This window comes from Natator depressus, chromosome 2 (genome assembly GCF_965152275.1).
Source record: "Natator depressus isolate rNatDep1 chromosome 2, rNatDep2.hap1, whole genome shotgun sequence".
NCBI classification, from domain to species: domain Eukaryota; kingdom Metazoa; phylum Chordata; order Testudines; family Cheloniidae; genus Natator; species Natator depressus.
Window position 1 is genome coordinate 204,801,007 of NC_134235.1, and position 13,040 is coordinate 204,814,046.

At 40.0% G+C, this 13,040-nt stretch overlaps 2 protein-coding genes across 3 annotated transcripts in view; one reads left to right on the plus strand and one right to left on the minus strand.

Moving 5' to 3' along the window:
• Positions 1 to 13,040, plus strand: part of HYCC1 (hyccin PI4KA lipid kinase complex subunit 1) — a 43,801-nt gene that overhangs the window by 4,249 nt on the left and 26,512 nt on the right. For both annotated transcript variants that reach the window (XM_074945785.1, XM_074945786.1), the window contains exons 3-5: positions 4,612 to 4,791; positions 10,725 to 10,805; positions 11,238 to 11,353. In XM_074945785.1, coding sequence (XP_074801886.1) covers positions 4,612 to 4,791; positions 10,725 to 10,805; positions 11,238 to 11,353 — 377 coding nt within the window. The remainder of the gene's footprint in view (positions 1 to 4,611; positions 4,792 to 10,724; positions 10,806 to 11,237; positions 11,354 to 13,040) is intronic.
• Positions 919 to 1,389, minus strand: SSR4 (signal sequence receptor subunit 4). Its single transcript, XM_074946696.1, is given in 1 exon segment — positions 919 to 1,389. A coding segment is annotated over 1 exon segment (471 nt).

Sequence of the window (13,040 nt, forward strand, 5' to 3'; positions counted from 1 at the left end):
TGGAAGCTCCTCATTGGACTTCTGAAAAGAAACTAATGGCCTGAGGGCATTAGGAGTCCTGAGTCCTAAAAAGTAACATGCTTGTAGCTGATAGTGGCACAAGCAAAGACAAAGTCACAGACACCTCCCTGGGAGTTGGAGGGGTCTTTAGCCATGTCCCTGGATATAATTTGAAAGAATGAGGGATCAACTCGCTTGGACCCTTTTTTTCTGGTTGTTGAACTTGCATTTTAGTCCAGCTTGCAACTGGTATTTTTAGGGCTGCTCTAATGCAAAGCAGTTCCTTGAGGCAAGAGAGTCTGTGCTTCCGTGTGTTTAGGTGTACATGGGCTTCCATGCAACTTGCATACCAATATGTCAGTATCTTGGGTCTGTGCTATGAGACACAAACATCTCTGTGGTTCATGTAACATTAAAATTTTAGCACTCTGTGGTGCTTTGAGCCAGTCTGCATACCATCATGCTATCCCTCACGAGGGCATAAAGAGTGAAGCATCCTCAACTGTCACTGAGTTCCTTCTTACTGCCTGTGCCTACTCAGTGTTTTCTTAGATACTGTATTGTCTCTTGATTGTTAAGTAGTTGTTCAGTAGTTCTAGGACGCCTGTCATTGTTTATATGAGCTCCTAGCTTCCACCTCCTGGAGGAGTTAATTGCTCGGTAATCACCAAGATGGGATCCACGTGTACAGATACTCAGAGAACAGTTACTTACGTTGCAATAACTGTGATTCTTCTTTGTTCTGTATACATGGATTCCATATCCACTATGTTTTCCTGCAGCTCTTGAATCTTATTGGGATTCTGGGCAGCAAAGGAAATTACTTACAGGTTTTTTGGGTGGGGACAGTGTTTAGCGGGGGACAGTGGGGGACACAGCGGGGCAGGGGGACCCCACAGGGAGACCCCAGCTTCCCCCTCAGGCCTTGATGCTCCCCCTGGCGCTCAGGGCCAGGTAGTAGACGAGGAGCCTGATGGTGGCGGCCAGCACCTCCGTGGAGACCCAGGGTCTGCTCCAGGTGCCCTGGTGATCCATGCTGACTGTGAACAGGGCTCAGATCGCCGATACGTCCTCGTTGTTGCGCTGGGCCTTGCGCAGGGCGCTGTACGACTCCTCGTCGAAAAACTTCACTTTGTAGGTGCCCGACTGGGCATTCCTGTGCTCCATGCTCCATGAGACCTGGTAGTACCCCACGTCCTGCCCCCGGGTGACAGGGAACTGTTTGCCATTGACGTCAGCATACAGAGTCACATTCTGCGCCCCATTGTGGCAGGTGAGCGCAATCTCCACCACGAAGATGCTCTCGGAGGAGATGACGGCGTTGGCCATCGTGTAATAGGACGGGACGATGGTGGGCTCCAGGTCTTGGGAGGGGTAGCATGAGGTCATGCAGGGAGAATACCCACCGCTAACAGATACTGCTGGCTAAATAAACTCCGATCTCCTGTGCATGGGGTGAATGTGCACAGAGTGGGATCCAGGTGTTACAGAACATCTTGAACCACAGTTACTGTAAGATAAGTTCTTTTCCCCTCCATTATTCACCTAACACAATGGGGTTTACCAAGGACTAATGTGCTGGAGAGGAAGACCAGGTTCCCAGGAGCTTCAGATAAATATTCTGCTTCCAAATTGTTTGGAAATTTGGCCTCATTTTCTAGTATCTGATGCTCACCCTACTCTAGATTCTGACAGATCATCTGTACCAGAGGTGATTTGTATTCCTTGTCCAGTGGTGTCATCTCCTTCCTTGGTTATAGCTAAATTGGGGAGAAATACTTCCTGGTTCCTCAACAGTCTCTTCTACAAGCACACTCCCTTATAACTGAAGTTATAAATTTGGAAGATCACATGGGAATTAAGTGGTGCAGTGAGAAATAATTTTCAATTGACTGTACATAGTTTACACATCATAATTACAGTTACAGTAAACCTGAATCTCTATCACAGTATTTGAGGGAGTTAAAAAATGTTCAGTAATACTTTGTCTCATCATAAGTCAGCTCCTTGAATTTATAAGACTTACTTTGTGGGTAATGCAGTGGTGACTTTACTGCTGAATTTACTTTCTCAATAGAAATTTAGTACCACCCTCTCTCATACCCAGCATTATTTTGGTCCCATCATTTTCTAGGATTATAACTTCTGGATTTTGTGTGTGAAAAATGCCAGCAAAGCTGCAGTAGTGGCCAAATATGGTATAGAATCAGAAGTTAGATGACTTGGAATCCATTTCTTAGAGTCTGTCAGATGAACATTTTCAGTTTTGAGTTGTGTGCAACAATATTAATAGAAGGTCTCTGTCACGCTGTCTGGAGTGATTCACAACGTCGAGAGCCAACCTCAGAACAGATTGTCAAAAAGCAGGGCAGACACCCCGAACTCGTGGTACTGAGTTGGTGAAATCTAATTGTAGAACGTAACAAACATGAACTCCTGAAGCACCCTGACCATTTTACCATGGAGTCACAGTCAGTCCAGTCTATATTGCAACCCAGGCAGTCTGGACTTGGTGATAAAGGGTTGCTGTGCTCCCCAAATCACAAAATATTCAGGTTGCTTCCAGTCCAAAGAGACCAGTCACTTACCCCCAGGTCAGTTTGTACTTCAGATCTCACACCAAAGACAGTGCTTGTAGCCAATCCTATAGTAAACTAAGGATTTATTAACTAGGAAGAAGAAACGAGAGAGTTATTTACAGGTTAAAGCAGGCAACATATATACACAAATGAGTTAGTTTATGGTTCCAAAAGGTGACGGAGCAAGAGTCCAGCATATTAGTCATCGTTTCAGAATATTATATGGCCTAGTTACCTGGTTGTTATCAGCAGTGGGATTGCTTGGTTCCAATAGAAATCCCAGTAAACTTCCATTTTTGTGCATTGGAGTTAATCAGTCAAACTATTATGGGTGGTGAGGTTTTCAAAATCACCCACGGGAATTAGGTACTTAGCTTCTATTGACTTTCAGTGGGAATTGGAGGCCTAACTTCCTTAAGCTTTTGGAAATCTCATCCTGTAAAACAAAACTGCGGTATGTTGCAATTTTTTTGCATTGCATGATTTGAGTAAATTCATTCTTTCATCATCAGTAGTTGTTTTGTGCTCTGCAGTGAGTCTCTCTTTAAAAATAGAGGATTGGAAATTCTGTGCCACTAAAGGAATTGATCCTGCCGTGAAGCTTGCATACTGTGTTATGTATTTACTGAAAAATGAAACCTGCAATAATTGCCAACTTCTGGATATGGAAACATATCTTTGATTTAAGTGCTGAAGATTGCAGAAGTGGTGCTTGATGTGGCTAACAGTTTCAACACTGAATGGAATAGTGGTATAGGAAACATGCAACTAATTAACACTCGCTACTTTTGTTCTGGTCTTAGCCCATGGAAGTAACTGAGAAAAAAATCTCCTTTCTGTGGGAGATAACCTTTCCACATGAGACCACATTCTGAAGATAGAACGTGGAATAGTATCATATGCAGTAAAAAGTTGTCAAATAACTTACAGACAGAATTTACATCACCGGGCAAGGAGGACTAGAACATGTAACAACTTGAGCTCTACTCTTCCCTAATACACGGCTGTCTAAATCCTATACTGTTGGATTGTGCATGTGTAGTGTAGTTTTATATACAATATAGAATTGTGCATTCTGTTGCAGTAAGATACATCAAAGGCAAGGTCCGATGAGACCGGGAAAACACTAATCCTCCAAGTATGTGGGTGCTCAGTAACTCAGCAGTATTTGCTCAGGAGTTGTTCTGTCCTACAAGAGTTCAGGAATGTGTAACTTGCTAAAATGTGATCATGGCAATTGTCATGGTTTAGTTATAAGTACTAACTGGAATTGGTTAAAATAAGTTATAAATTGCATGGAGAATCTCAGTAGTGCAAAGCCTGCTAATTTTGGTGCATCAAGGACCTATTTTCTAATCAGTTTCCTTAGGATGGACATACATCTTTATTTTATAGCCAGGATAAGAGCCTCTCCTCTCATTACTTGTAGATAAGAGATTCAGAATCTTGCACTTTTTGAGTGTAGGACTCAGCCCTCTTAAAATTTAGTCCCTGCCTGTTTCATACGGTGCTAACTTTATTCATTTTGGGGTAGGGGAGGAAGTTCTTTGTAGTCTTTTTCCTTAGATTGTGCAGTAAAGCTGTATATGCTGACTCAGTGAGAATACTGTACTGTATTCATACTTAGGTTTCTATTGTTTTGAAAGTTTTTACCTGTTGTGCTGCTACTACTACTACTCTCTTATGAATAGGAAATATTCACCAAGATCCTCCTTCATCCAACCTCTTTATGGGATTGGAGAGGGACAAAGGAGGAAGGAAAGGAGCCGTGGGAATTCTTCTGCAGGTAAAAGTGTAATCTTCTGTCCTATCCACTGGGCCAGATTGGAGGGTGAAGGTGGGTATAGGGGAGATTCAGCCAACCTCTCTCAGTCACTTCATAACACATGAAATTAATGTATAATTTGTTAATTTTCAAAGCAGAAGTAACCGAACTTTTAACATTTTGGCCTCCATATTTATTGAGCAGAAGGAGACAATATCCTGTGATCAGGTTTTATTCCATTGACAGTCGCATCTTATATTATTCCAGCTGCTAGAGCCAGTTTGCCACCAACTTTTTGAGTTCTATCGCAGTGGAGAGGAACGACTACTACGATTCACCCTGCAGTTTCTGCCAGAATTGATGTGGTGTTACCTGGCAGTTTCAGCCAGCAGAGATCTGCAGAGCAGTGGCTGCATAGAGGCTCTTCTCCTAGGAGTTTACAACTTGGTTTGTATATGTACATAATTATTCAAATACCTAAAATGTTAGTGGGCTTTTTTTGGTAGCAGATAAACTCTCGTATTGGAGTGGAGAGTAAACAATCTAAGGTTTCTTTCAAGACAAAAATGAAGAGTTTGTGTGTTTCTAATCTAGGAATCCTATATATGTTGCTTATATGCAGCTGAAAATGCAACTTTATATATTATCAGCAAGTCCAGTCCTATAATTATAAAAGCTGCACTCTCTCCATTTGGCATTGTAGGGCAAAGGCTGCCTGGCTGAAATCCATGCTGAAGATGCCGTCTTTAATCTGCTCCCTATCAACTCTCCTTTTGTCATAACATCATTGTCTTCAGTTTTCTGTCTCCCTCTCTCTTTTTTGGAAAGCTCTGTCTTGGAATTGCCAGCAGTCTCCTCTTCACACTTTAAACTATCATTGTTGGGATAAGCTAAAAGAACCAATTTTCTCACGTTCAGATAAAGAACATGTTTAGCCAAATCTTCTTAGCAGGGAGTATTTCAGAGGCACTGCATTTGAGACAGTTTTTTGTTTCTAAGGATTGTTGGATTACTTTGGGGAGATGTGCTTTTGCTCTTAAAAATAAAGGACCAGGAACTTGTTAAATTGTTGAGACTTGGGGACTTAAATTGATCTCCTTTCATGCTGTAAAATTTTCCATGGAGATCTTATTCATGTCTAATATGAGAATAGTAACTTATTTTTCATTGAACAGTTCCCATCTCTATCTAATGGATTTTTGTTTTGTTTTGTTTGTTTGCTTGCATCACACCCAAAACTTGGAGCACAGGCACTGGTTGCTTCCCCATCCTGTTATTTCCAGTCTTTCTCTGCCTTGTACCGAGTGTGTAGTCTAAAAGCATAGTGTTTTCTCTTTCAGGATTTTCTCTAATTTAATTCCTTGTACTTTCTAGGAGAGAGACCAGGGCAATGAGGGAGAGGACAACTTTGTGAAAGGGGGCTTGTTTAAAATTCTGAGAAATTAGGAGGGGTGAAAAGGAAGAGTAGATGTGCCCATTTTGTGGCAAAGTAGTGAAACAAGTTCAGCTCAAGAGTTTTTTCATGCAAACTTCAAAACAGTTTTGTGCAACTTTCTCTCTAATAGGCTAAATGCATACCTTCAACCATGCATGCATGCTTCTCCACAGACTTAACTGCAGCTGAAAAGAGGATAGCATTCCTAGACAATCTCCTGCACAGACAGGACCGTTGACTCTTGCACTGGGTTTATGCCTGGAATTGTGATTCATTTTGAACTAGCATCAATATCACAGGTATCCAGGGTGGTCAGAGTATAGCTGGATAACCCCTTGTGTTTTCCTGCTAGGATAAAGTCACTCACTTGCATTTCAGAAAGAAAAACCTGAAGCTGTACCCACAACCTTCTCCCTTTAGAACAGTCAGTTAAGAGAGGTTTCTCAATTATTAATACAACTTTGTCTGCTGTTTCCATCTGTCTTCCAGCTTCTTGGTGCAATAAGGATTTGGTTAAGGTAGACTTACATCTCCAAGAGAGTCTCTGCCTAATATTTTTCCAAGACATTCTGAAATAACACTAACCTACTAATGCTGACTTTTTATTCCTCCTTCTCACACACAGTTACTCATGTAGCCATAAGTACTGTGTAGTGTTTTAAAAACAAACAGGATATTTCTCTGCATTCTGTGGTCCAAAAGATAATTGAAATGAGCTGTTAGACACTTGTTTCGTCCTTTCAGCTAATTTTTTTAAGCTCTCAAAAAATGCCAGCAAAAAAGACACGTAGGCTAATGCAAACAGTGATGATCCCTATATATTGAATGCTCTGGTATCTTGGGGTAGGGGGAATGAGCCTCTTGAAAACACTTGAAAATTTCCTCACCAAAGGAGTAGTGATTTCAGTCCCCTCAGATGAACCATTCTTATTGGTTTCCAACTTAGTTTTATATTTAATTTACAGAATTATCTGTAATACAGGGAATCAGTTTCATTAAAATTCATATAACTGGACCAATTGGTTACCTGTAACCAAAACGTAGAGACCTAACAGCTAGGTAAATGCATGGCAGAATGTCAGATGAAAGTGTTGACAAATGAAAGGTAATGCATGCTGGAAGGAATTACTTGAATTACTCATACATGTTGTTGGGTTCTAAACTGGCTGCAACTAACTACTCAAGAATGAGATGTGGACATCCATGTGGTCATTTAAATGGAAGCATCCACTCATGCATATAGTGATAGTCCAAAAAAACCTTATTTTTAACATGTGCAAAGGATAGGATAGAAAATACTGAAACTATCATCCCTTATAGAGGTCAGGCTGAATAAAGCAGAAATAAAGCAGAAATAAAAGGGGTCTATTGATGACAAAAATGAGTTATAAAAAGACTTCCATGTGGCTCAGACTAGAAAAAACTGGGACTGTTTTAATTGAGTGAAGACATGAAGGTATGATAAATGGTATAGAGTAGAGAGAAATCCATTCACTCCTTTTATGATAAAGAAAAGTAGTCTTTTAGTGAAATTGAAAGGCAACAAACGTAAGATTCTAGAAAGGGAGGCATTCATTTTTACATAATGCATAATGAACCTGTGGAACTTATTGCCACAAGATATCATTGAGACAAAAACTCGGGAGGTGCTGAAAGATTTTATGTTTATGTGGATGAGAACATCTGTTTACATCTAGATAAAATAAACTGGGGGATAATCCCTCATGCTTTAGAGCATGAACCCACCACTGGCTGATGGGGCAGGGAGTAGGATGAATTTTCCCATATGGAAATGTTACTATGTAATTGTCCAGGGTTTCATATACCTTCCTCCAAAGTGCCTGATACTAGCCTCTGTCACGCAAGACCCTGGGCAACATATTACAATTTCTATTGTCTGAGAGAACAAAACAGGCGTTGACTGTTGAACACTCTGCAGACAAATGTCTTAAACTGAGGGTTATATGTGAGAGAGAACAAATTCTTCAAAATGTTTCTCTATCCCAAATCACCTCTGTCTTTCCAAGATTAGCTTAATCTAGCTGCTCCTCATTCAGGGGCTGATCTCAGCCAAGCCTTTTGACAGCTGGAGAACGGTGCTGTTTGCTTCTGAATTACAGGTTGGTAAGATCTGCATTTTGCAGACATTTTAGACCAAGCTGTTTTCACAATCCCTCCTCAAGGCTTCATATAGATGGACTGGGATGTGGGGAGATGATGGATCCCTGTGGGACTTCTACAGATAAGGGTTTTGGTTGTGTAGGGGCAAGTGCACCATCTGTTACACTGAACAGTGGTTTAAGTCCTGGCCAACTGCTTGCATGCCTTAGAAGTTGAGAGAAAGTAATTTCTGCCCTAAAGGAGCTAGTGCACTTAACTCATTTTGTTAAGACGTGCATAGATCAGAGTTTGAGTTCATTGTTCAGTTTTCCTGCTGTGCTTCTGGGCCTATTTCTGGTGTGAATGGGCCCAATTCAGATAGGGAAATTGTTGGCCAGGCCTACGTCTGTATGGTGCTTGGTATCCTGAAATATTGTCTTAAATGTAGTTGACTTTAGTTGAGAAATAAACTGATAGCATCTCAGATTGAGAAGAACTAGGTACTGGAGTTGAGTAGAGGAACACTGGGTTTATAAAAGTGATTCATGGTCATGAATAGTTCAGTGGTGTCTGATTTAGCAGCTGCTACTGTGGAAGGCTCATACGAATTCTTTGCTGCTCCCATAGTCAAACTGCATCTATTCATGGTTACTCCTTTCTGGCTTTGTCTATCAGTTCTAGATCTCTGGAGCAACAAGGAGGGAATGAATGCTTCAGTGGAGTATCTCAGTGGCTCTGGTAACTTTTTCTCAGACTGGAAGTGTCAGTCTAGAAGTGGACAATTAGATAATCATGTCTACCAGCACTCATGGAAACGGCTCAATAGAACAGTTTTAGCACCCAAAGGCTCCCGTAATCATAGCCAGGCATTGCACCACAGTCGGAATTCTGCTTTTCGCATAAGCAGTTTGGTCTTGTAATGCTCTACAGGCAGAGAGAGAACAGTAAAGTACTAGGCATTCCCCCAAAGAGTCTATTCTTTTTTTGTATGTTCTCTTTTCTTATCTCTTTCCCAGACAGGCCTAAGTAGGGTACTTGGAAAAGACCATTCTGGTGACGCCTGTCTGGCAGGAGGTGCTTTACTTATTCTGGCCACAGGGACTTCCTCCCCCTCTCCATCTTTGGGCCAGTTTGACTATGGGAGCCGTAATCAACTGCCTCTTTCTGGAGATTATGGGTTCATTGGAAGCTTGTGGAGACCAGACTCCTAGTCAATTACTCTTGCCTCCTGGCTAGGGAACGAGGGAATGCCAACAGCTGAAGGATCCATGGTGACATGGAGAATGATGGGGGCTTGTAGTTATATTCTGGCCAAAGAACAGTGTACCTGTGAGATTTCATCTGCTCCAATCTAACCATCTGTCCTGCTTTGCCACTCCCTCACTCCACCTTAATACCTTTGGCTTTCCAACATAGTGATGATATTGTCATAGAGTCCATCTTAAAATCCAATTCTCCTTAAACTTTTTCTCTGCTCCTATCTTTGGAGATATAAATTCTGATGCTGAAGGGTTCAATTATCTAGAAAATGTTCCATGCTTTAGACAACAAATATTTAGAGTACACAGCCTTCTGTGTCCTGAATTCCATGTTATTGACTGAATCCATAGAGATAAAGCTAAAAGATGGGGTAAATTACTCATAACTGAAAATTTTTTTTCTAAGTATACCATCTATGCAAAATTTTAACTCCTGGATGTTAGGACCTTAACATGAGACTGAAATCCCCTAGCTCCTAGATGTGTTTGACCCTTGAGGAGAGCAGTAGTTGGGGTAGAATGTAAGCCAGGCCTGCCTCTGACTGGCAGTCCCAGATGACTGCTTGCTGAGTATACATGTTATATCCTGAATGTCTTGGGTCCTTCGTGATCATATTGGCTGTGCTACATTCTCTGTTGCTCCCTCTTTCCTGTGGATTTCAACAGCACAATTGGGTATCATCTGTTGATTCTGCCCCACTCTTCCAGTCAGGTTTGATTCAAAGTTTCCCATTTCTGAAGCCTTTGCTTTAAAACGCTGTGGACCAGTGCTCTTCTGTGGTATTGTTAGCACATCTTTGCTCGTTCTGTTAATCATGCACTAAGATGCAGGGATAAAATGCCCGTTACTCTGAAGGCCTCATCTTGCAGGAAAGTAATTCCCTTTCTTTGAACCCTTGCATCCAGGAATATAGTTTCTTTAGGGTCCTTCCCCCTCACCCATGTGTAGATATGTACTAATAAACTTTGGGTTTCTTGTGCAAATGTTCTGAGATATAATTTCGTGTTAGATCATAGTGTTAGGCTGGAGTTGGATTTAAAACTTTTAATTAAAAGTGTTGTGGTTTTTGTTTGTTTGTTTTTGTTTTTTTTTAAATATCCAGTTAGCCATTATTATGCTATTGAGAAGCAGGTTTTCTTACCAGGTATAGACACCTTCAGCCTTTACTCCTCAGTAGTAGTAAAGAATAGGTACAGTATAGCTTTTAAAAAAAATGGATAATACTGTTAAATCAAAGAATTATATATCTATTTCAAGACAAATATTTTGCAACAGACTCTATAGAAATGTATATTTCTTTTGTACACTATTAACAATGTCCAGTATGTATCAATTAACAAATACCAACAAATGTCTTTATTTTAAGTGAATTCAAAAATAGCCAACAACACTTAGTTTCGGGGAAAGTATCAAGGCTATGTTAAGCTTCTAGCTGACTATTTGCATTCTAGAGCAGATAATGATATTTAACTAATTCAGAGTTTTCCCCTAGAATATAAAATTTCTTGCATGTTAACTGAGCTCTTCTGATTTTCACAATAAAAATTTTAATATCGTAACCCTTGATGTCTTTTGTGTTTTACAGGAAATAGTTGACAAACAGGGGCATAGTAAAGTGCTGAGTTTCACAATTCCATCCTTGTCCAAACCTTCAGTGTATCATGAAGTGAGTGAAATTACTTAAATGCATGATTGTTACCAGATGGACTGTGTAACTTCCTTTTATCCTGAGGCCAGTTAAAGAAGGCAATGTGAACATTTTGTTATACCTGATGATGTAATGACACACTTGACTTTTCAAAGAATACCTTTTGTGGCTATTGTCTTCTAATGAGGCCATTTAAGCTTGACTTGTTTTTAAAACAATTTTAAGTGCCAACTTTTTCATAGCTTTGTTTCTTAAATTTTTCTCCTAATCTCAGGGCAGTTGCTATATTACATAACATAAGAAAGCAGCCAGATAGATTTATGTAGGTTCAAAATGTATGCACAGGTACAACTTTTCCATCTTTTTTGTCGTTTTTTTACTCCGCTTTCTAATGAGACTTTATGAGGACAAATGTTTGGAATCCTTTATTCAAATACCTGTTTACTTTAGCCTTCCAGCATTGGTTCCATGGCTCTTACAGAGGGAGCTTTATCCCAGCATGGTTTGTCCAGGGTGGTGTACAGTGGACCTCATCCTCAAAGAGAGATGTTAACAGCACAAAACAGGTAAAACTGTAGTAAGATCTTGCATGAAAATCCATAAAAATGGTTAAAGTAGCTTCATTATTTTTGGTTGTGTGTTATCCTGCCATCTTTTTCATCTAATATTTTCTAAGTTTACAGTTGTACGTAGGTATCTTGATAATTTAGAATCTTAGGAATTAGTTGCTAGACATGTGTGTTTAAAAATACTTTCATGAGGCATATTTTTAAAATTACATCTTAATCTAGAAAAAAGAAAAGGAGTACTTGTGGCACCTTAGAGACTAACCAGTTTATTTGAGCATAAGCTTTCGTGAGCTACAGCTCACTTCAATCCGATGAAGTGAGCTGTAGCTCACGAAAGCTTATGCTCAAATAAATTGGTTAGTCTCTAAGGTGCCACAAGTACTCCTTTTCTTTTTGCGAATACAGATTAACACGGCTGTTACTCTGAAACCTCTCTTAATCTAGATTTGCAAATAACTAGTTGTGTTGTATTTCACTACATGAAGAGAACGTTGACTTGCGGATTTAAACCATTTAACTGCTTCTGTCTACAGCTTTAATGATGTATGTTGCTAAGTCACTATGTGAGAAAATCAAAAAGAGTAAGGCACAAAATGAGTTACACCTAGCAAGGAACACAAAAGGCAATAAAAAGAGATTCTTTAAATACTTTAGGAGAAAGATGAAGTAAAATTTAGGTCTTCTACTTAGTGGGAAGGAGAGCTAATAACTGATCACATCAAGAAGGCTGAGATATTTATTTTGGTTCCGTCTTCACTAAAAAGGTTAATGGTGACCAGATAGTCAAAACTTAATATTAACAAGGAGGAAGGAACGCAAACAAAATAGGGAAAGAACATGTTAAAGAATATTTAGATGAATTAGAAGTATTCAAGTTGGCAGGGCCTGATGAAATTCATCCTAGGGTACTTAATAACTAGCTGAAGCAATCTTGGAATTGTTAAGAATTACTTTGCAAATTCATGGAGGACAGGTGAGGTTCCAGAGATCTAGAGAAGGGCGAACATAGTACCTATCTTTTAAAAGGGGAGTAAAGAGGACTTAGGGTTTTATAGGCCAGTCACCCTGACTTTGATACCTGGAAAGATACTGGAACAAATTATTAAGAAATCAGTTAGTAACCACCTAGAGAAATAATAGCATTATAAAGAATCAGCATGGATTTGTCATGAACAAGTCATGCCAAACCAATCTAATTTCCTTCTTTAACAGGGTTCCTGGCCTAATGGATGGGGGGGGAAGTAGTAAATGTGATATATTTTGATTTTTAGTAAGGCTTTTGACAGTCCCACATGACATTCTCATAAGAAAACTAGAGCAATGTGGTCTAGATTAAATTATCATAGGTAGGTGCATAAATGGTTGAAAGACTGTACTCAGAGTAGTTATCAATGGTTTGCTTTCAAACTGGAAGGACGTATCTAGTGAGGTCCTTCAGGGTCAGTCCTGGGTCTGGTACTACCCAATATTTTTGTTAATAACTTGAATATTGGAGGGGTGAGTAGGTTTCTAAAACTTGTAGATGACGCCAAGCAAGGAGGGGTTGCAAACACTTGGAGAACAGGATTCAGAAAGACCTTGACAAATTGGAGAATTACAGTAGAACCTCAAAGAACGAACACCAGAGTTATGGACTGACTGGTCGACTGGACACCATGTGAAACCAGAAGTAACCAAACAGGCA